At 40.7% G+C, this 23666-nt stretch overlaps 1 protein-coding gene across 11 annotated transcripts in view; it reads right to left on the bottom strand.

The window, feature by feature from the left end:
• Positions 1-23666, bottom strand: part of nrxn3a (neurexin 3a) — a 125731-nt gene that overhangs the window by 22662 nt on the left and 79403 nt on the right. For all 11 annotated transcript variants that reach the window (XM_089003579.1, XM_089003582.1, XM_089003581.1 and 8 more), the window contains exons 11-17: positions 21705-21908; positions 19728-19754; positions 18372-18491; positions 17991-18111; positions 12305-12565; positions 9807-9997; positions 9275-9448 (exon numbers count right to left, since the gene is read on the bottom strand). In XM_089003579.1, the coding sequence (XP_088859705.1) occupies positions 9275-9448; positions 9807-9997; positions 12305-12565; positions 17991-18111; positions 18372-18491; positions 19728-19754; positions 21705-21908 (1098 nt within the window). The remainder of the gene's footprint in view (positions 1-9274; positions 9449-9806; positions 9998-12304; positions 12566-17990; positions 18112-18371; positions 18492-19727; positions 19755-21704; positions 21909-23666) is intronic.

The raw sequence follows: 23666 nt of genomic DNA, 5'->3' as shown, positions 1-23666 counted from the left end.
TGAAAGTATAAAAGATTTTGAACTAGGAATAGCCAAACCAAGTGAAAAAGGTCGGGATGCAGTGCGAAAGAGAAGCATAGTGCCCCCAGACACTGCCCCCTGGCGCAAAGATTTCAAAATATCTGGACAAATAGGGGAACTCGGACAAAAAGATAAACTCACATTTCCTAATTTGGTCAGACAGATAGAAAGTGGGCTCAGTAAAGGCTACCAGGGGGATGAGATCATCGATGCAGTGGTTCGTGCCATAACACCAGGTCTGCAGTTGAGAAGCTACCTCGAAGGGAAAGAAAATCTTACCCTAACTTCTTTACGAAGGATTCTCCGATCTCACTATCAAGAGAGAGGAGCCACTGAGTTGTACAAGCAGCTCTCATCGGAAGTGCAGACTAATAAAGAGTCCCCACAGAAATTTCTACTGCGTGCAATGGATCTTCGTCAAAGGATTCTTTTTGCATCTCAAGAAGCCGAATCAGGGGTGAAGTATGATCCCACGTTGGTCCAGAGTTTATTCCTGCACACAGTTCTGACGGGGTTACAGAGTGACAATGTAAAGAGTGACATGCAACCTTTCCTCCTGCTAACCACCACATCAGATGAAGTACTGTTAGAAAAATTTAACATGGCATGTGCAAATGAAAAAGAGCGACAGGAAAAAAAGAAAAATGCTGCTGCACGGGTGACAACGCTGAACACTGTCCAGTTAGATGACACACCAGTCCCGATTGGGAAGAAGACAGTCTTAAAGCAGAATACTGTTACTGTGCCGAATGAACTCCTTTCAGAGATCAAAGAGATGAGGTCAGAGATGATGCTGTTAAAAGAGCTGCGTGCAGAAGTGTCCCAGATCAAAGAGACTATTCAGAAACCAACAGCCACTTCTCAGCCCACCAGCGTAGGACCTGAACGCCTGCCTGACCACTACCCTGAACAGGTCGCCTTCATTCCACCTTCACAATATCAGGTAGATCCACCAGCCAGGCACTACTACACCCAGCACTCCCCATCAGCTCTTCAGCAGTACCACCCAGCACCAGGCCCCAGGCCGATGAGGGGGGCAGCACAGTTCCAGCAGCGGTTCGCCCCTCAGCAGTACTACATGCCCCGTCGCCCTCAGCCCAGGTGTTATTCTTGTATTCAGACAGGTGAAGAATATTGTCAGCACTGTTTTAAATGTGGAAGTAGTGAACATTTCAGAGCAGGCTGCAAAGCACAGAACTCAGCTAGGAACCATGCTTTAAATTTTTGGGGACAAAAAAGATTCACTTCTTAATGTCATTGAGCGTCTTGTGTTAGATAGTCTCTCTAATGAGTCACAAACAGGGGATACAGAAAAGCTCTTGAAATCGGTTAGACTAGCTTTTCCCCACCTTAAGCGCAATAAAGCTGCCACTTTCATAAAAGCAGTTAGTCTGGGACAAGCACATGAGTACCGTGTAAAAACAACAAATGAGAGATTCACTATAGCCAGGCATAGCTCACTTATTATTCCATGCAAAGTACAGGCTAAGCCCTTTAAGGAAGATGTTACATTGGTTTTTGAGCCAAGTGAAAACCCACAGTGGCCAGATGGCCTCGAGCTTTGTGACTCGTTGGTCTCAGTAAAGGCAGGTTCCATCCCTAGGATAGTTGTTAGTGTCCAGAACCCTACTAATCATGATATTAGGTTTCCAGTAAAGACTATTATTGGTACAGTGCAGTCAGTAGGGTCTGTCTACCCAGCTAACATATTTAAAAGGGACCTTCCTTCAGCGGTTGTCAATGAGGTCCATGTCCAGAATACCACTATTGCTCTCAGTGAGCAGTGGGACCCCCCAATTGACCTTTCTCATTTGGACGAAGATAAAAGAAAGACCGGTCAGCAGATGTTGAGAGAGGAATCGGCATCATTTTCAAAATCGGACGACGACATAGGGTGTGTGGAAAACCTACAAATGGACATTTTGTTGAAAGACACTGAGCCCGTTTCAAAGACATATATGTCTGTCCCAAAGCCAATGTACAGAGAGGTGAAAGATTATTTACAGGACTTGATAGCGCAGGGGTGGGTGGAAAAGTCCACTTCCTCCTACTCATCCCCTGTCGTCTGTGTCAGGAAAAAAGATGGTACACTGCGCTTATGTATTGATTACAGAGAGCTGAACCGGAAAACACACCCTGACCGGCACCCCATCCCACGGGTACAGGACGTGGTGGATAGCCTTGGGGGTAACACCATCTTCTCGCTGCTGGACCAAGGCAAAGCATTCCACCAGGGGTTCATGTCCAAAGGGAGCCGACACCTGACTGCCTTCGTGACCCCTTGGGGCCTTTATGAATGGATTCGAATTCCGTTTGGACTCATGAATGCACCAGCAGCGTTCCAGCGGTGTATGGAACAATGTCTGGAGGGGTTACGGGACGAAATATGTGTCCCCTATCTTGATGACATTCTTGTTTTCAGCGGGACATTTGACAACCACGTTGAGGACGTCAGACGAGTGTTGCGACGTCTCAGGGAAAATGGAATAAAACTCAAAGCCCGAAAGTGTGACCTCTTCAAGCCGGAAGTGAGGTACCTCGGCAGGATTGTCTCTGCTGAGGGGAGCCGAATGGACCCGGCAGATACAGCAGCAGTGCGTGCCCTGAAAAACAAGCAGCCAGGCACTGTCGGTGAGCTTCGAGCCATTTTGGGACTATTAAGCTATTATAGGCAATACATCAAAGATTTCTCTTGTATCGCGAGTCCCTTGTATGCTTTGCTTAAAGCCCCTCTGAATGTTGAGACTCAGCAGCATCAAAGACAAAAATGGAAAGTGAGACATAACAGTGTGTCTTCCAACACACGTATTGAGTGGAGTGATGAGCATCAGTCAGTGTTAGAGCAGCTAATAGACTGTTTAGTTCAACCACCAGTTTTAGGTTTTCCTGACTTCGCGCATCCTTTCATTTTGCATACAGATGCCTCTAACCGGGGTTTAGGTGCTGTGTTGTACCAAAGACAAAATGGCAAACTTCGCGTGATAGCCTATGGCTCTCGGACATTAACTGCAGCTGAGAAGAATTATAACTTACACTCGGGCAAGTTGGAATTTTTGGCGCTTAAGTGGGCGATCACAGACAAGTTTCGTGATTATTTGTACTATGCACCATTCTTCACTGTGTATAGTGACAATAATCCACTCACTTATGTACTGTCGACTGCTAAGTTAAATGCAACTGGGTGCAGGTGGGTCGCAGAACTTTCTGATTTTAATTTTACTGTTAAATATCGTCCCGGTAAGGAAAATGTTGATGCAGACAGTTTATCTAGGATGCCCCTAGATATGGTAACATATATGGAAGGATGTACAAAAGAAATGTCATATGATGCTGTGAGTGCTGCCGTACAAGCGGTTGACCAACAGAACGAGTCTAGTGCAGCTTGGTCTATGGGAATCTCATCTACGTGTGCCGAGGTGTCACTAAACACACCGATAGCCCCATTGACTGTTGGACAGATCAAGCTAGATCAAGAGACTGACCCCATTATAGGACATATTATTAGATACAAACTGGCGGAGACGAAACCGCTAGGTACTGAACTAAGAAAGCATTGTCCTCAAGTTGTTTGTCTTGTGAGGGAATGGGACAAGCTACACTTTAATGACAGAGGTGTTTTGTACAGAAAAACGGCAAACAGAACCCAACTACTGCTTCCTGAAAAACACAAGGTGACAGTGTTAAAAGAGCTGCATGATGAAATGGGCCACCATGGTGTAGAAAGGACTCTTTCCCTTGTAAGGGATCGTTTTTACTGGCCCTTTATGCAAAAAGAAATAGAGGACTATGTACTGAGAGAGTGTGTGTGCCTAAAACACAAAAAGCCCAACCGTGAGACCAGAGCCCCTCTCACTAATATTGTGACTACTCAGCCTTTTGAACTTGTCTCCGTTGACTTTTTGCATCTTGACAAATGTAAGGGTGGTTATGAATACGTGCTTGTGCTAGTAGACCATTTTACACGTTTCGCTCAAGTTTATGCTACAACGTCCAAATCTGGCAAAACAGCGGCAAACAAAATCTTAAATGACTATGCTTTAAAGTTTGGGTTCCCCCTTCGAATTCACCATGATCAGGGTGGTGAATTTGAAAATCAACTTTTTGCTCAACTGAAGGAATATTGTGGGGTTGCGGGTTCAAGGACAACCCCCTAGGGAAATGGACAGGTTGAACGATTTAATCGAACACTGATCCAGATGTTAAAGACACTGACAGAGAAAAAAAAGAGTAACTGGAAAGACTCACTAAACAAACTCGTTTATGCTTACAACTGTACCAAAAGTGAGGTGACAGGGTTCTCACCTTTTTACTTACTTTATGGACGTTCACCACGTTTGCCAGTTGATATGTTGTTTAGTTTGAATCCAGACTCTAACCAGGGTGAAACCAACCAGAAGGACTATGTGAAGAAGTGGAAACAGGGCATGGAGGAAGCGTATGCGATCACGCAAGAAAATAACAACAAAGCTGCTGCCAGGAGTAAGAGACTATATGACAGTAAACTAAAGTATTCTACCCTGTTGCCCGGTGATCGTGTTCTGGTTCGAAACTTAACCCCACGTGGAGGTTCAGGCAAACTGAGAAACCACTGGGAGGATGTTGTTCATACAGTGGTTCGTCAAGTCAGCCAAGACATTCCAGTTTATGAGCTGAAAACTGAGAGGGGGAAGGGCAGATCTAGGATACTCCACCGCAATCTCTTGCTGCCATGTGATCATTTGCCATTAGAGACTTCACTACAGTCCCAGTTTCATTAAAAAATTACACGAGATATGAAATTGTACATACTGCAAACGGCATGACTGTATTGAAATTTTCTCACTTGACGGTGGCGGTCTTGCCTGTTTAAACCCAGAAAATTGACCTGCACATTAAGATTCCTTCTGGCATTGTTGAAAACAAAAAAAACAAACACCTGCATCTGTCAGCAAACCATAAGAAGGGTGGCACAGCGCTGCTCGGCATGCGTTTTAAACCATGTCAGAAGAGGATCTGAAGAACAGTTCTTATTATGTAACTGCATCACCCTGAAAAATTATCATGGACCACAGGGCAGAACCAGGAAGTTTTAGGGTAAATCAGGAAAAAAGGATAAGGGCCTCGACAGAAGAAGTGGAATTTCGCCACAATGTACAGAGAGATACAAGCCCTAAATATTTTGGGATGAATAGATGAGAGAAAGATAAACTTTTACCGAAGTGATCTGAAAGCTAAAATTTTAGGGAAGAAATGATCTGCTGATGATCCCAAACATTGAAAGCACATGTGTGAAACGATTGGTGGGTGTTGTATTTCATATCTGGTACTTCAGATTCAGTGGCATTTGATAACAATTTAATAGCACCAGTATTGTTTTGCAATTATAGAATTTGTGTACATTCCCTGGAGCAGTTCTGAATTAATATTCTGAAAGTACAGAAATAAGACAATAAAAATTGAGAAAGATGACTCATATATATTATAATCATCAGCTGCACACACACACACACACACACACACACACACACACACACACACACACACACACACACACACACACACACACACACACACACACACACACACACACACACACACACACACTTCTCAAAACAAATATCCTAAAGATGCTGAAAGATGCAGGGCAAAACATTTGCAATTTATATTGTGCAATTCTAATCAGAAAGTTGGGTGTCTATACCTGAAAATAGAAGCTAATCTTTTGGTCTTTAAGTCAAACCCAAATGCTTCCGGTTCAGGGCAAAATGAAGTACCTGCATTTTTCCAGTACTTTTAGAGGCGTTTATATTTTAGTGTAAGTCAAAAATGACCTTGCTCTCCAATCCCACCCGCTACAGTTCACATTGTATAGTCTTGCATTGTGACCAAATATAATTAATGGGCTTTTATGATGGATGGAGGCTGAGAAAGCAGAAATCAATTTCATGTGTCAAAAGCTTGCAATGAAGTCGAGGCAGGAAATGACAATGCGATTTAAATGACAAATCATGATGCACTGGCTTGGGAAAAAAATATGTATACATACAAGCACACATATACAATGAAACACCACATTGCCATGTAAATTAAACAAGACCAAAAAACTGTGATTGATGAAATTTTATTAGATAAAATAAATCAACCATTCATTACTTTTATTGTTGTACAGTGAAAAACATCATTATCAACCTAATTCAGATGGTCAGAGTGAGTACAGACAAGTACACTTTGTCACTTGCTGTCAACAGACATTCATTTCTCGAATGTGGAAGTGGTAAGCCACCATTACAAAAAAGAAAATATTATACACTCAATGCCCAGCTGAATGATGTGGCAGGCAAAAAAAGCAAAAGAAACAAAAAAATACAGAAAATGATTTACATGCAAACAACATATGGAAACTAACCCAGAAGCTTTTAAGAAGATGACAGAAACAACCATAACATATATCACAACTTGTACAGAAGGGTGGAAACATTGCCACAATGACAGCAATTTGTTCATGCAAACGGTTTGAAAAACCCATTTTTGATGGACCTATTATAAAATAATTCGCTATGATCTCAAGTAAAACTGGAAGTGGAAAACAAATTAAATACCTTGGCATGTTGTGAGGTACACTGATACACTAGACTGTGAATGGGTTTTCCCTTTTCGTACAAAAACCCTAAATCAGAAGCAATACATTCTACAATGACATTCCGAGGATAGTTTTCCTAAGCCTTTTGCATGTGAAGTACAATTCACAAACACGAATGAAACTTCATTGTCTTCGTTAAAGCCCAACCTAAATTTGAGACTGCAAGTGTAAAGTCATTAACCACATATCCATTGTAGGTTGTCTTGGGTTTTCTGTGTGTTTTTTAGGCGACCGTATTTTCTGCACTATAAGGTGCACCTTCAATAAATAGCTTTTTTTAAAATATTTTCCATGTATAAGGCGCATGAGATTATAAAACACACATTCAATGGGACCAGGACCACCCGCGATAGATGAAATTCCGCGAAGTAGAGTTATATTATAATAACCCATATGATAAGACGGAGGGGGTCTGTGAAGCTGTGCGGGTCTGAGAAGATGCATCGCCAATCCATATGGATGTAAATCTTGGGATATTGTGCTCTCATTGGGTGGCGTCAGTGCTGGAAATCAATCAAGCTTCAGCCATATACAAAACCTCTGAGTCATTCAGCATTTTTTTTCCTGAAGGTTTATTTTTAGCTGAAAATCCGCAAAGCACTGAAACCGCGATAAGTGAACTGCGAAGTAGCAAGGAATCACTGTATTTGAAAACGTTGATTTCCCCATAATTTTCCTTTTTTGATGTTTAACACGAAAAATTGCAAAATAGTATATTGCGTTGTATTTTTTGCATTTTTATGAGCTCAAAAATATTCTCGGGTTTTATCAGAGTTTATTTTTAAAACATTTATGGACCATTATGGTTTTCATTGAATATTTTGGCCTTTAAGTATTCTGAAATAAGCACTAAATACAAAAACAAGTTAAAAAAAACAACACATTTTTCCATATCAAATCATTGCGTCAAAAACGGCAAATTATGGTGAAATTAAGAAAATGAAGTGGGTGAAGTAATTTTAAGAGTAATTTTAAGAGATTACCAAAATGAACTGTGCTACTTCTTCTACAAGGGGACATGGAGTCACTGGCATCCGACAATGGTTGCGAGACCTGTTGCAGTTCAATATTACTTCAGGCGCAGGGTCATCTTTTGAAGAAAATGAAGGTTTTCGGGTGCGCTTTATAGCGCAGAAATTACGGTGCTTTTTTCCACTTACTTGTCTGTCAAATATCCTAATCATAATAACCTCTATATTGTTGCTGTTCTGTGATTTTAAAGTACGTTTGAATTGTTTTGAATGAATATTTTACAGAGCACACAGATTGTTTGTCGAGATGTGCTCTGCTATGCACACTCGACCAACCCAAGGTCACTTGAAACCCAAACAATAACAATGGAGGGATGAATTATGACTTAATTATTTGTTAGTAGAAATTTAAATGGTTTTAAATTGTCATTTGACAAGACTTAAGTACAGTTGTGAGAATAAAAACTTTGTGTAATCAACAGCTCACCTTCAATAACAAAAGACAATAAACTACTCTCTCCAGTGAGTTAGTTAGCAAATAGAATCAGGTACACTTTACCTGCATCTGATGATAACAGGATTAAAAATAAACAAAGAAATGCAATTAAAATGCACTGTTCCAAATCTGTGTGGAGTGGTTGGCTGTTTAGCACATCCACCTTATAGTCCAGAGGTGCATGGTTCGATTCTGACCTGTCTGTGTGGAGTTTCTGCAGGTACTGTGCCCCCCCCCCCCCCCCCCCCCACACACATTCCCAAAACATGCATGTCATGCTAATGGGACACTGCAAATGGTTGCTAGGTGTGAGTGTGAACGCTGTTGATTGTTCATCTATGCGACTTCAGTGAGGTTCGCGCATAGACAAACAATTGTCTCTCTTAATCAGATCAAGGAACAATTTGGAGTCTCCAATTAATCTGTCATGCATGATTTTAGAATGTGGTAGGCAACCAAAGTACCCAGGGAAAACCCATACAGACAAGGGGAGAACATGCAAACTCCGCACAGGAAGAGCTTACACAGACGTCCACACAGGAAGGTTAGAGCTGTAATTGAAACTGCCACCTGAGCAATGTGAGGCCGACGTGCTAACTAGGAGACCATTCTGGCGTCCTTATCCCTTTCCGTTGCTTTTAATATTTATTTTCATATTTGTAGTATGTGCAATTTCAGAACAGACATACCAACGATAATGATTTAATGCTAATGAAAGATGTTGGGCAAAGTGGATCAACTGAACCATTGTCAGTCTTCAATGCTTTATGCACTTCTGTCAGAACAATACATCTTGGAGTTGCTCAGCGGGTTAGACTCTATGAAGTATGCTCCAATATAAGAATATATATCTTTACAAAAGTCGAGCACCTGGTTATGTCAGTTTAACTGGATGGGTGTGTTACTGAATTGGTGAATTGGTATCATATGGCAGCCAATGTGGCTGATAAAACATGATTTTTGGAGGAGGTGTTTGAAGGTTGGCTTTGCCTTAGCAGTGCTGAAGCGAGGCAACAACGACAGCTAACACGATGGAAGAACGTCCATATGGATTCAAGGCTGCTTTGCTACTGTTTGCATTGAGCAGATAGAATGAACTCCCGGCGCTGGAGTTGAAGTTAATGTTGTAGTTGTCTAAATCAGGCTCAGACCTGAGGGACTGTGTACCTTCACATCCACGCTCAATCTGCCCACTACGAAACAAGGCATCACTGATGAGATCTGGCAGACGTCCATTCAGGTCCACTGAAGCCAAGCAACCTTGGAAACCTTCTCTGGAAGCTACCAGTTTAGGCAGAGTACCATACATGCCAGGACCCAACCCAGCAATGAATAGGTCACCTGAACAGATAAAAACATATATTTAGATTAGACACATTTCACTCCCAAATTGTTATATTAATAATCACTGTTACACCTGTTAATGTTGTGACTCAAAATGTAAGACTGCTGTTATGGTACCGTGTTAAAAGGCGCAGTCTCATTTATGTGTGCCATTTCTGTATTTAACATACACATTGGGCGCACCGGATGTAAGGACACAAGTTTTATATACCGGTACATATCCTCTACTGCCATACGTACGTCTGCCTCACAACAACACACAGGCATATATCAAATATGATACATTTGTTGGTAGCGTGGTGAGTTCATGAATGCTGAACTAGCATCATTGCAAACAACAGGATTATTTGCATACCTTTCAGGTCCAAATTCTTGGCCCCATTTATGCTCTGAAATGTGGTTGTAGCATCTACTTTCAGAGTATGGGTGTTGCTGTTGTCTCGAGTAATCGCCACATTGTGCCACTGGTTGTCATTTAGGGTTCTCTCGCTTTTTCCTTTGATCAAATGTGGTCCATTTCCCAAGTCAAAAATGTAATGGATATATCTGCAGGTGAGAATATTTTCACGTGTCAGAATTTCCTACTGTTAAATGTTATCTGCACAGTGCATGATGAATACAAATGCGAGTTTTCTCATGCATGTAGGAACGAAATCCAACATGGCGCCTCAATAGATAGCCGTCAGAAAGTGCTCCTGTGAGCCATGCTTTTTTGTTGTTTTTGGCTTTTTTTTGTGTTTTATTTTGTCACTTTGTGTTGTTGTGCGTCATGTGGAACGGATACGGATTGTTTTTCAGCATTCATCAAGGAGGAGACTGTGCTGAGCGGTTGTGCCTTTTGGGCAGCACGAATATGCCAATACTGTTTTTGAATGGGAGGAATGTCAGTGCCATATGACTGTCATCGCTGGACACCTCTGGGGCCATTGTGCTGTTTTGCGCCTGTAATGGGCAGCATCTTCACAGCTCCACTCATGTTTGCTTTCAACATTTAGCTTGTAGTAGACGTGCACATTCCACCATGACGTCCCCGATCCACTGGTGAAAATGACACTTTGATCCTCTCCTCTTTCATCTAGAACTGCTTCATGTAATAAAGAGGGGACGGACAATGCTAAAGAATGAATGACCCTCTGTATCATTGTGCTGTCATATTATTTCTTTGTTAGTTTTTTTGTTCTTGTGACTTCAAGATGGCGCCGTGAAAGTGGTTGTCTTTCCAGCAAGTCCTGTACATGTATTTTTTTCCCCGAATTCTTTCATTCCTCTCCTCTTCTTTTCGTAACTTTGCTGCTGTGAAATTATTTTACTATGCTTCGAATAGTGTTTCTCTATCTTTCACCCCCCCCCCCCGTCCCCTTTCAAATTGCTGCTGTGGACTGCAAATGTTCCCATTGTGGGATGAATAAAGGTTTTCTGATTCTGAATGCAACTTTCTCCACTGCGAGACTAATATAGGGTAAATCCAATCCAATCCAACAACAACAACTCACTAACCACTAAGCAGATCTAATTAATTGAATGACATTTCAAAGCAGGGTCTGGTCGTTAAGTGGTTATCAACCCGGCTTCACAGGTTGCAGGAGTTTGCATGTGCTTCCCGGGCTTTGTGGGTTTTCTTCGGGTCCTCCGGTTTCCTCCCACATTCCAAAAACATGCATGGCATCCAGATTGAACACTCCAAATTGTCCCTAGGTGTGAGTGTGAGAGTGACTGGTTGTTTGTCTTTGTGTGCACTGCGATTGGCTGACTACCAAATCAGGGTGTCCCCCGCCTAGTGCCCGAAGACGGCTGGGATAGGCTCCAGCCCCCCCTGCGACCCTAATGAGAAATAAGCAGTATGGAAAATGGATGGATGGACATTTCAAAGCTATGCTTACTAATTATACATTACAATAATCATCGGCCATTTATTACAGAATGTTCAAATAATGAATCAACCATGTGTTAACAACAACTTGGTTCATAATAGAATAACAAACACCAAATTGCACTAGTGTTAGTCACAATATTTGCCAAAGGGCCACAACTCAATGAAGCTATCAGCAAACTGAGTAGTATTTTCATTGTTTTTATTTTGGTCCTTGTAGATAAGTCCGCATGGCTCATACCACTACAATATTTGGAGGTCTCTGCTTTATTAAAAAAAAAAAAAAAAAAAAAAAAAAAAAAAATTGTTAATGCTTGCTTGTCCGCGTGTGTGTGTGCGCGCGCGTTTGTGTGCACGTGCAATGTGCATTATTTGAATGTCAATGCAAAGTACATACAGGTATATTCATAATTTTGTGATCTATGTTTTTTTTCCACAATGACATATACATACGCCAGGAAAATCAACTGCCATCCATGAATAATTTATTTCCTTTTTTATTTTCATTCTTGATTGCAGAAGGGTCTGACGTAATGATCAGGATTGTCTGTCTGCATTGTAAATTATTTAAAATCTGTCCAGCAGGTGGCAGCTGGTATACGGGGATAAACTAGGACATGTAGAAGTAGATGGGGGAAGGATAAATGGGCCAAGTTATGGAGTAACCTTCCTCCATTGTGGATTCCGGATTTGTAGTCCTGCTAGTTTGTAATCTTATTTTTTTTTGTCTGCTCGGGGTATACAATCTTTTGTCCCTAGGTGCGAGTGTAAACGGGGATGGTTGTTTGTCTCTATGTTCCTTGCGATTGGCTAACAAACTATTCAGGGTGTCCCATGCCGAGTGCCCCCTATAACGGCTGGGACAGGCTCCAACAGCGCCCCCCTCGACCCTAATAAGGATAACGCAGTACGGAAAATGGATGGTGGGTGGATCTTCTGGTCTCATTTTTTTGTGACATTAGCTCTGTGATTTTAAAACCTACCCTTTAACCAGCTCTATTGCAATGAAATCACTCCCATCTCCTGAGTTAAATAGTATGAATCCATCGGGGGAGGTTGTCTTGAACTGGAAGAAGAGGTGCATGGACGTGTAGGCCTGCAGGGTGGCCAGGCTCAGATAGCTACTCTTGGATTTAAAGGTGACTGGGTCTGCAATAATGGAACGTATCCCAAAGCGTGCATTTAGCTCGCAAAAATCAATGTCACCATTTTTGCAAAGGTCAATGTAGAGCATGCCATTGAATCTGGGAAAAAAAGAAAAACAAAGACTTAGACAGACACACAATTGTAATTTTTTTCTGAAAAATATTTAGAGGTTATGTGTGTCATATATTGTGAGACAATCGATACAGTAAAGTCTCGTTATATCGATATTCAAGGGAGTCCGAAAAAATATCGATATAACCGGGACTATCGATATATCCGACCCTGTTTGCATGTAATTTTCTCCGTGCGTGCATAGAAATAGTATGGATATAACCGGGACTATCGATATATCCGATATCGATATAACGAGACTTTACTGTATATGCCACATCACTCAGATTTAGATTACTTCTTATGAGTCAGCAAGAACGCTGAAATAGAGCATTAAAACGGGGAATAGTGCAAAAACATCAGGATCATTCAGGGACAGGATCAGGAACAATCACAGATACTTTCAGCTAAATGATGAATAGGAGTTTTGAAAGACATTTACTAAGAGTTTTATTAAGACTTTTAATAAGAGTTTTGAAAGACTTTTACTAGAGAATGATGGGCAGAACCCTTATGAGGATAACAATTACAGAAACATAATGGATAGTGTAATGATTAACTATCTTCTTATCTTTTGGCTTTTCCATTCAAGGGGTCGCCACAGTGAATCAGTGTCCTTCATATTCAGAGGTTTGATTCTAAAAATAATAAGATTCATTAAAATAGATTTTTCTTTCAACGTTTAGTATTTAGAGCAATGTAAAACATGCAGTGAATTTGAAGACTTCAATGATCAAGAAAATGATCATGAATTAGCATTGGTTCAACATCAGAATGTTTCATATGAAACAATGTACATGTCAGTCATCCAAAAGTGTTTTTCCTCCCTACATAAAATAACACTGACCGTCGTCATGCTTTGATTTAAGACTTCTCAAATCAACTTTTAATCAGAGATATATTTGTCTGTCAATTTTAGTATTTTCATAATAAACCACATTTTACCTGTTATTTGGGGCACCTAAGAGCATGCAATGTTCTCAAAAGCCAAAAGTGCGCTTTATAATCTAATGTGCCGATTATGTATTGTTACAGTATAGTGTTATTATGTCACCCAGTGGTGATTATTATAGCAGGACCCAAATGTAATCATAAAGGGTTTGACCTGACACTAATTGACATATACATTTGCCAACACACACTTTGCTACTATGTGAGCTCTGCACAGGCATTATGGAATCAAGATAATCCCAAAAGCATCGTCAATTTCTGACAAAACAAAATAAAGAGACAAGAAAGACTTTCAGGGTATTGTGGATGTGAGGTGTGTGTGCCTTTGTGTTGAATCAATTGTCTTCATAGCGTTTTTATTTCATGTATAATTTTTTAATGACATTTGTGTGTGTCATATCTATGTTCATGACCAGTTTTCACTTTTTGCAGAGGAAGAAATTGTATTTTTGTGGACTGTATATTACGCTTCATGTTTCATCCCATGGGAGCAACGCATGGATCAATTGTCTGTTTTCTCGAATGTGGTATTTTAAAAGTTCTGAAAAGACCTTTGTTAGAGCTGCAGCGTTTGTGAAGGCTGTATATACTGTAAATGAAACTGCAATGTATTGGATTCAATTCCTTTGAGCATAATTGCATCTGGTTGATGCATAACGCAACCGCAGCCAGGGCTCTTTTCAAATAAAACAGTATTGTACTGTAATAATAATAATAATAACAATAATAATAATAATAATACATGTAATGTATACGGGCCTTTCAAAACTCTCAAGGTCACTTTACAGTCACAGGATAAGTTTTTCTGTGAGTGAGCAGCGGCAGCCACACGCACCGGCGTTCACTCAACCAACCCACTGTATTCCTTTTACCCTAGCTCAGGGGTGGGCAAACTTTTTGACTCGTGGGCCGCAGTGGGTTCTAAAATTTGACAGAGGGGCCGGGCCAGGAGCATTTGGAGGGAGTGTTTGGGCCGGAAATACTCTGAACAAGTTATGTCCATAATTTATAAAATCACTTCAAATGACTTAGACTGAGCGTATTTTACAAAGATTCCACAGCATATAGCTATAGTTTACGTTTTAAGACTTGTGCTGAATATTCATGAAGTCTTGTTTTCAAGTTGATGACGATCCTCATGTGACGTCACGTTTGGACCGCCCCTGACCGAGAAAGCGACATACAATGACTTTTGGGTACTTTGTTTGGTCTGAAAACTTCGTGTTGATCCGTGTTGATGGCGAAATTAGAAGGAAAACACATAAATAATGCCATGGTGAATCGTTGTGTGTTGCACCAAGACAACTATTTGATACTCGCTGACACAAATTCCCAGCAGACAAATCTGCCTATTTCCAATGGAGCTTGGGCGCCATATTGGGCATTTTCTGGGTGCTACATTTCTGTCCTTGACGGCTCGAATTGATATGGGAGGACTCCTTGAATCAATTGCAAACATTTATGCTTTCCTCTTCAGAACTATTTGAATCATATTCATAACTGGATGAGTAACAAGAAAACATCTTCTCCGAATCTGAAGCCATTGTTTTGATGCTCGAGCAAGGCAAGACGTATTGGCGTGACGTCACGAACAGGGGGGGTGGGACCTTCTGAAACTGACCATTTCCGGATTCATTTTGAAGTCATTTTTATTGGTGTTTTTCATTTAACTAAAAATATCAGCCTGTCTGATTTGGGAATTTTTGATGCTATAAAACGTTTTTCTGATGTCAGTGGGAAACAAAAACAAAAAATGGTGCCGGTTGTCCTTTAAATGTAGTATGTACAAACCTCATAGCACAGTAAGAACACTACAACCCGATTTATTAACTGTCTTTCAAATGTGAAAAATATCCCTGATCAGTTAATAAATTTGTCTCAAGGAATATGGCGTTTACATACTATTTCGCAGATACTTGGAGGAGGAAATGGAAATAGATTAAAATAACATATGCACTGTGATTTATCAAGATTGCGTCTGTTTTTAATAATTTCCATCGAAGGGGCATAGTTAAAGAAATCAACATTTATTGAAAAATGGAGTCACTTTCAACATTCAAAACATATTGATGAGAAGGTTTCTTCAGCCGTCATCTGTACAAAAGTGAAGGTTTCGGACGTTTCGCCTCCTATCCAAGAGGCTTCGTCAGCGAACTAAAGTCTGACTGGTCGTATCGGCCCCATTTATATATCCCTAATGTCCAGACATGGTGGCGCCGGACACCGCTATGATAGGTCCCTACTCTCAGGTTGGGGGGGGGGGGGCAGGGGACCCCTCCCTGTGGCCCCACTGATTGTTCCTACATTCCTGACTAACGACTGGCCTATTACCCCTACTCCCCCCGGTATCACCTCATCAGCATAACGACCCTCATCAGCATTGCGAAAGTTGCCTAACCTGTTTTGCCTAAGCAGGCTATTGTATGAACGATCCAAATTGAACCTCACCCCACCAGACCGGTTTAATGAAGGATTTTGTTGTTTTATAAGAATCGCTTCTTTTACCCCCCTTTCAAACCATCTATGTCCTTTCGCTAAGATTTTAACCTCATTGTCGTCAAATGAGTGGTTGCTAGCTTTTAGGTGCAAATGTACTGCCGATTGAGGCCCACTAGTATTATCCCTGCGATGTTGATAAAGTCTTTTTTTGAGAATTTGTTGAGTCTCCCCAATGTACTGCTCTTTACAATTTTCATTCTTACAATGTATGGAATAAACTACATTACTTTGTTTTTCATTTGGTAGCCTATCTTTTGGATGCACTAATTTTTGCCTTAACGTGTTTATCGGTTTGAAATAAGTAGGAATTTTATGTTGCCAAAGGACTCTTTGTAATTTTTCAGAAACTCCTGCAATGTACGGTACTGCTACTCCTCTCCTTTTTGAATCTTGAGAATTATTGGTTTCGTTCGCTATTCTTTCTTTCTGACATTTGTTGAATGACCACTGAGGGTACCCACAGTTAGTGAGTGCTCTCCTGAAATGTTTTGACTCCTTTTCTCTACCTTCAGTGCTAGTTGGTATTAGTTTAGCCCTATGCTGGAGGGTTCTGATAACTCCTCGTTTATGTTGTAAAGGGTGGTTAGAGTCAAAAAGTAAGTATTGGTCAGTGTGCGTAGCCTTCCTAAAGACTTTTGTTTTTAGCGCTCTGTCCTCTTTTATAATTACTTTACAATCCAAGAAGGCTAGTTGGTTCTCTTGAATGTCCTCACGAGTAAATTTAATGTTGAAGTCTACAGAGTTGAGGTGATCTGTGAAGGATTGAATTCAAAACATATTATTACACAACGAAATATTCTAGCTCAATAATACCTACTTGTGTTGAATTCCGCCAAATCATAGATGGTTTGTCCTGACCGCGCGCTCAACAAACTCCTCACTGACGCCCTCGCCTTCACACGCAAACAGTACACGTGTACCGTCGCCGAGCACACAAACATAGACTACCTGCAGTTGAAATTTGTATACTCGGCACGGCAGCCAATCAGAAGCCTGCTTCTTTCTTCCGGACTTTCGCAAGCGTTATAAAGTCGTGCAAAAAAAAGTGCCGTATGTGGCCCGCGGGCCGTAGTTTGCCCATGTCTGCCTAGCTCCAGCGAGAGGACGCACAGCACAACCGCAGACACTATTGTAGCTTGTTTACTATGCATTTTATAATGCAGTGTGTTCTATATATGAAAACACTTTTAAAATAGGCCAGTCAGTCAACGTATGCCTCACACTCCGAAGCGTCTTATAGTGTGGAAAATATGAAAATATTTTTCATGTACAATTGACAACCGAACTGTTTCAAATAAGGTCCCATGGAGTAGAGGGCTTCCGCATTCTTAATAATACATTAATTTTAAGTACTCTTACGCAAGTTAGGTTTTCTGATTTGTCAATATTGTACTGTTTTTAGATGGATCTTTTCTTACATGCTATTAAGCATGTTACAAAATTTGGATGTGTAAAGTTTACATGCCATCAGTATCCTCTTTGTCTACATCCCTGTTGGCAACACTGTTGCATGAGCAAAGTGTCTGTATGCATCTTATATGTTTTATATTTTGTTATACAATGATGATTGTGTTATCTTTTTAGATTTGTAAGACAGTCAAACATGCCAAAACGTGTTGCAGATCTTGCTGACATAGTTTAAAAAATGTTTTATGATTGCCACAATTGAACCCTACAACAGCTTATTAAGAGACATTTCCATTTCAGAAGGAATTATGATTTCCAAATCTGAACAAAGGAGAGGTCAACCAGCATCCTGGAACAGTGTGTAAATCAGTGGTTCCATTATATTTCTCATTAATTTGAAATGTGACAATTTCGACCATTCAACCTCAGCTAAAGCTGAAAGTGTGCATTCGTCACATGTGGATAGTAAGGCTTTGTCACATTTTCTGAAAGTCCAATGAGATGCCACTGCTTTTATCTACAATACATTTCCATTGAATATTTGTTAATTAATACCTGAGGCTCTGCAGGTGACCAATAAAGCTGGATGGAATGCTTGAAACATATCTGCGCTCTGTCATCACGCCTGTTTCAATGTTGTGGAACTCCAGACGTGTGTGGTCACCCAACATTTGGCCTGAAGATGGGGAGGGTGCAGGGGATGGGTTGAAAAGAAAGACAAAAACAAAAAGAAAAGAGAACACCGTCTGACACTAACACAAAAGGGCTGATTTAAGGAGGACATTAAATTAACAGTATTAGAGTGATGCAAGCTGCCACTCCGAATTGCAAGTGTGCAATTTTGCTTGAAAGCAGAACTGTGTTGGTAATACTAATTGCGACATTTGGCGTAACAAGGTAATGACATCATAAGACCAGGTTTATGCAAGTAAGTACCTTCTGCTACATCATCGTCAACCATTAGCTTGTAGGTTTTGCCGCGACGCACCACACGTACTGTATGCCATTCATTATCATTGAGCTTTTGCCCAGCATACAGCATCTCTGGTCCTTTGCCTGAGAACAATCACAAAGTTAAACACATCCTCATGTTCAAACCAATCCTTTGGTTTCCCACCCTTCAACTTGAAGTGTTAAGGATACTGCCAAAGTTAACTTTTAAGCTTTCTTCACTTAGTTGGGAACCAAAGGTTTGGTTCAAATAGTGACAAATGCTGGACACAAACATTTATTGAGGGACACTTCCTTAGTTGACCAGTGAGGGTTCTCATACCATTGGTTTACAGAGGAAACCAGTACCGGTCATTACTGGCCTGGCCTGATTTTGCTGTCTGGATTACATATCTTTATTACATATAGTAGAAGTGAAGGGCTACATCATCACAATTGCTCAGTTGAGTTAGCTTGCTAAAGTTCAACTCATTGTATATGAGAACACACTTCCCACTAGATATACGAGATGTTCTTATGAATCTTCAAAAATGTTGCTCCCTGACAGAGGGCGGTCTTCGACAAAAGATTTTACTATGCAAAAAAAAAAAAAACAACAACAACAAACAACATCTGGCTGGCGTGCTCATTCAAATTGCAGTGTAAATATTTTCATTAAATATGATACTTATTAACAACTGATCTTCCACAGTCTGCTTTAAAAGGGACACATTATGCTAACAAATAAATTGCTCTCAGTGATCTCAAGTATGAAATTACATAATCAAGTAAATCTTTAAAGGGCTGCCTTTTTTCAGTGAATTTGTTTGTCCATTGTGAATTTTGTTGAACTGCAACATCAAGGGGCATAAGGGTTAAGTGATGTTTCCAGTATTTGAGATATCATTACTTTTTCAGTTATCTCATTGACAAGTTTCATTTGGCAGTCAGGTTAATTATTTCAACAGAAAGTACAATCAGGGCTCTCTTTGTGAGGGCTTTGTTTTGGCTCAATAAATAGCCCACACATAAATTTGCCCCTAGTCATCATTTCATACATACTGTAATACTGATTCGGCGAGCGAGGACAGTTACTCATATTAATGGGACAAGACCATCCCCTCAAAATTGAATGAGGCAAAATTAATAGGTGTTTTAAATTCTTGCTTGTTGACGAAAGCAAGTCACAGACATGATATACACTTGGTTACTGTTTCTGTTTTAATTGTGGGAGTGGACAAATATATCTGCTTTAAGAGAAAGTGGAATGTGGCTCAAAAGACAAATAAAAGGCAGTTTGCACATATTGCATCAACAAATCTTCAACACAGAAAGCAAAATGAAACTTGAGTGGTAACTTACTGGAGTTACAGTTTATCCTGATACAGTCTAGATGGGGAAGAATAAATGACAGATGAAATTGCATCCTTCAAGGTTATAGCTGCAGACATCCAAAAACAAAAGTTCCACCCTTCCGGGGACGTACACATGGAGAAAGACGGCCATTTTATTACTAGTTATTTGTTTCTCAGACAAATCCACATTTTAAACAAACCATTGCAGTGTGTTTTTATTTGAAGGTGCTGATAACTACAGTATCGGTGTTACCAAACGTGGGGCAACACTAAAATGGCCACTTTTGGTACCAGCTGCATTTGATTTCCAACCCACAAAATTGGACTTGGATTGGACTGATACAGTTTCATTGCTAAATTTTAAAGCCAATGGAATGATATGAATTTGAACATGAGAGTCTTGTCAATAGGCTCATTAAAGCCATGGAGGGTTGGTCACCATGTGGCTGATATGTTCATGTGCCGTCAACCGCAACAGAAAAGTGGGAGCAAACAGCCACGATCCAGTCAGCACCAGCACCATGCAGAGGCACAAGACCCAGCCATCAGATTACTTGTGCTATAATATTCTTGTGAATTGATAAGTACAGAATGTGTGTGATGTGTATTCCTGTGTCAGATATTAGTGTTTATGCTATGCCATCAGTGGAAATGTTTTATTGGGTATCAAAAAATACATTGAAAATAGATTATTGTGTCTGTGCATCTGTGATGAATACATACTGTAATGTTATGTATGTATGATTGATTTTCTTAATAGTCAGTGTGCATTGTACAATTTGCGTGGTTTGACCTTAGGAAAAGGCTTGCGGTCACGGCCAGCTGTAGGTTTTGCTGGGCTCTGTTCTCGGGCTGTTCACCTGACGGGCCGCAGGCTTAAGGCCTTTGAAGGGGTGAATACCATCTTTTGACAAAGCATAATGGAAAATGGCGTTGAGAGCTACATATAAAACCAAAACGTCTACACACCATAGTCAGCGGATGGCACTCCAGAAAGGTGAGTGGGACATTTTTAAGACACAACAGAATAATGTGAAAGCAAATCAAAGTTTAGTTGATCAGTGTACATAGTTTGTGGAAGTCACATGTTAGAACATTTCAGCAGATTATTTTTTCCTCGTAATTTGGAAATTTCACATGAAAATAAGCATCTCGTTACAATCTTCTTAGTCTGTGTTTGGGTGCTTTTAGCTCTGTGACTTCCTCAAAAGATCGAAGTGGATTAAGAAGGTTATGAGTATTACTGTGGCGTGTCTTTTTCAAACATTTAACTGGAGTGAAATGTGATGGTAAAGCCTAACACATCTTAACGTGTACAGTAGAACCTCAAAATCTTGAGAACAAGATCCTTCTCTGGAAAAAAGGGCCTCATGATGTCAGTGAGACATAAATTTTACACGTGGCTGGACCCAAGGACACCTCAATTTAGCGTTGACACAAAGCGTAACACAAATAAAAAAAGAAAAAAAAATGCTGATTTGACATCACAAGTTGCATGACAATAAGCCAACTCACATTCTGAATTGTACAACTTCAGCATTAACAGAGATTTCAGTACTTAACGATCTAAGATTTATTTTCATCTCTTGCTACCTGATTGTTTTGCTTCTCTGACAGTTTACCGTTTTTAGGAACGAGTTGACCGCGCATTGTCACTACTAAACATGTGTGAAATAAGAAATTGGTTGGTCAACTAGTGCAATGGAAGGGATGGTGGTCGACACTTGAGGTTCCACCGTAGCTGCAGTGACGTACACACTGCATAGACATACACACTGCATAGAGACACATGCAAACTAGATAATGCTATGATTGGTTTCCTAATGCTAATATGAACATTTAAGGGATTTGTGTATGTAATCTGATGAGAAGACATGGACAAAAACAATTGAGACACTGTGAGGAAATATTAGCACTCAATGACAAACCATCTCATGGAGATAGTGGGGATGTGGACATGGATGGAGAAAGGTGCCTACGATACCTAGATTGACTGTGAGTTTGATGCGTCCTCCATCCAACTCCAGCCTGAGTGTGTCGGCTGAGTCTTGGGAGGTGGTGGCCATCAGGAGGCCGTAAGCCCTCTGCGATCGGAAGCGTAGCGAGACATCCTCTGCCTCTGTGTGCATGACAGTCGGCATCACCACTTTCATATACATGCTCCCGTCATAGGAGAGGATGGAAGCCTCTGAAAGAGAGGACACGGATGTGCTTTACGGTTTCATGTCAAATCCGTACTATGCATCCAAAACGCTAATTGTCTGCTTAAATCACAACTACATGCAAATGCCAATGTTTCCAGATTTGTCATCTTAACCCTTTCATGCACCAGTAATGATAACCTGTAACTCCATAACATGATAGGCTGTCACTGTAGTGACCACTGTCCCTGAAAGGGTTAATAGAGGTATCACTATGTTGATAAAGTGTGAAGTCTGGTGGCCAAAGACTAACCATGACAGGAGTCCCATGACCTACAGTATCTCATGAAACAGATGGTTCAGTGGACATTTAGTAATTTGTCGAATTGCAACCCTGTCATCTTGGTGAAAAAGCCCATTAGAAAATTCATGGATGGATGGATAGCAAGCATCTCTCTTGGTATCAGAGACTTTCTTCAGCAACATTGCATCAGTCAAGTTATTCTATGTGACTGTGTGAAAAGTAACTATTAATTGAAATTGGTTCAAAAATCCATGTTCTTCTTCTTTTCCTTTCGGCTTTTCCCTTCAAGCGGTCGCCACAGCGAATCAGTGTCCTCCATCTTCAGAGGTTTGATTCGCAAGTTTGTTTTTGCCAAGCTTTTACGTTGGATGCCCTTCCTGACACAAACCTCTGTATTTATCCGAGCTTGGGACCGGCACAAGAAGGCCCTGGCTTGTGTCCCCTTGTGGCTACAGAACAAGCAACTCTATGAACTTAAAAAAGATAAAGATGCTCAGTAGAAGGCTCCCAAACACAAAATGGTCATCGGCACAGCAGTATTCAAACAAAGCAAAACTATACTACATATTACTATGATAAATTCAATTAAACAAAAGATTCGAGTTTCTATTACATGGAAAAATACTGTAAAGGTAACGACGAGGAGAAATGTGAATATTAGAAAAAGCAGGGATGCTCAGCTTGGTCCCGCGCAGTCGAGTGACAAAAGAATGTGAAAGTAAGTAATACATTTCCATTGGTGTTTAAAATAACTTTTTCAGAATGACTAATGTGACACATTTTTTCATAAGTAGTTTCCAATCCTTTCGTCTGTGTAAGCTCTCAGTCGTACAGGAGTGGTCCATCGATGAGAAGGTTTCTTCAGCCGTCATCTGTACAATTTTGAAGGTTTCGGACGTTTCGCCTCCTATCCAAGAGGCTTTGTCAGCGAACTAAAGTCTGACTGGTCGTATCGGCCCTATTTATATATCCCTAATGTCCAGACATGGTGGCGCCGGACACAGCTATGATAGGTCCCTACTCTCAGGTAGTCTCAGGGGTCCTCTGCCCCCCCAACCTGAGAGTAGGGACCTATCATAGCTGTGTCCGGCGCCACCATGTCTGGACATTAGGGATATATAAATAGGGCCGATACGACCAGTCAGACTTTAGTTCGCTGACGAAGCCACTTGGATAGGAGGCGAAACGTCCGAAACCTTCAAAATTGTACAGATGACGGCTGAAGAAACCTCATCGATTTCCAATCCTTTGTTACTTTCCACCACCCTGTACATTACTAAAGTATATGTTGCAGTCCAATGACCCACCATCCTGTAGGTACAGAAGCTACATAGCTTCTAAGAGACTCTACACTCCAAACTAATTCATTTGTTTTCCTTTGTATGCTATGGATGACTAAATCGTCAGTCATAGCATTTCCTTTTATGTTATGTTCATGTCAAACTTGAAATACATTTGCACTCATTGGGAAAAACAATGAGGGCACCTAGACACACTCAGC

The sequence above is a fragment of the Hippocampus bargibanti genome, linkage group LG09 (genome assembly GCF_051943395.1).
Source record: "Hippocampus bargibanti isolate YZ-2025 linkage group LG09, ASM5194339v1, whole genome shotgun sequence".
NCBI lineage: Eukaryota > Metazoa > Chordata > Actinopteri > Syngnathiformes > Syngnathidae > Hippocampus > Hippocampus bargibanti.
Note: the sequence above shows the minus strand (reverse complement) of the source record. Positions and strands in the feature narration are given on the sequence as shown.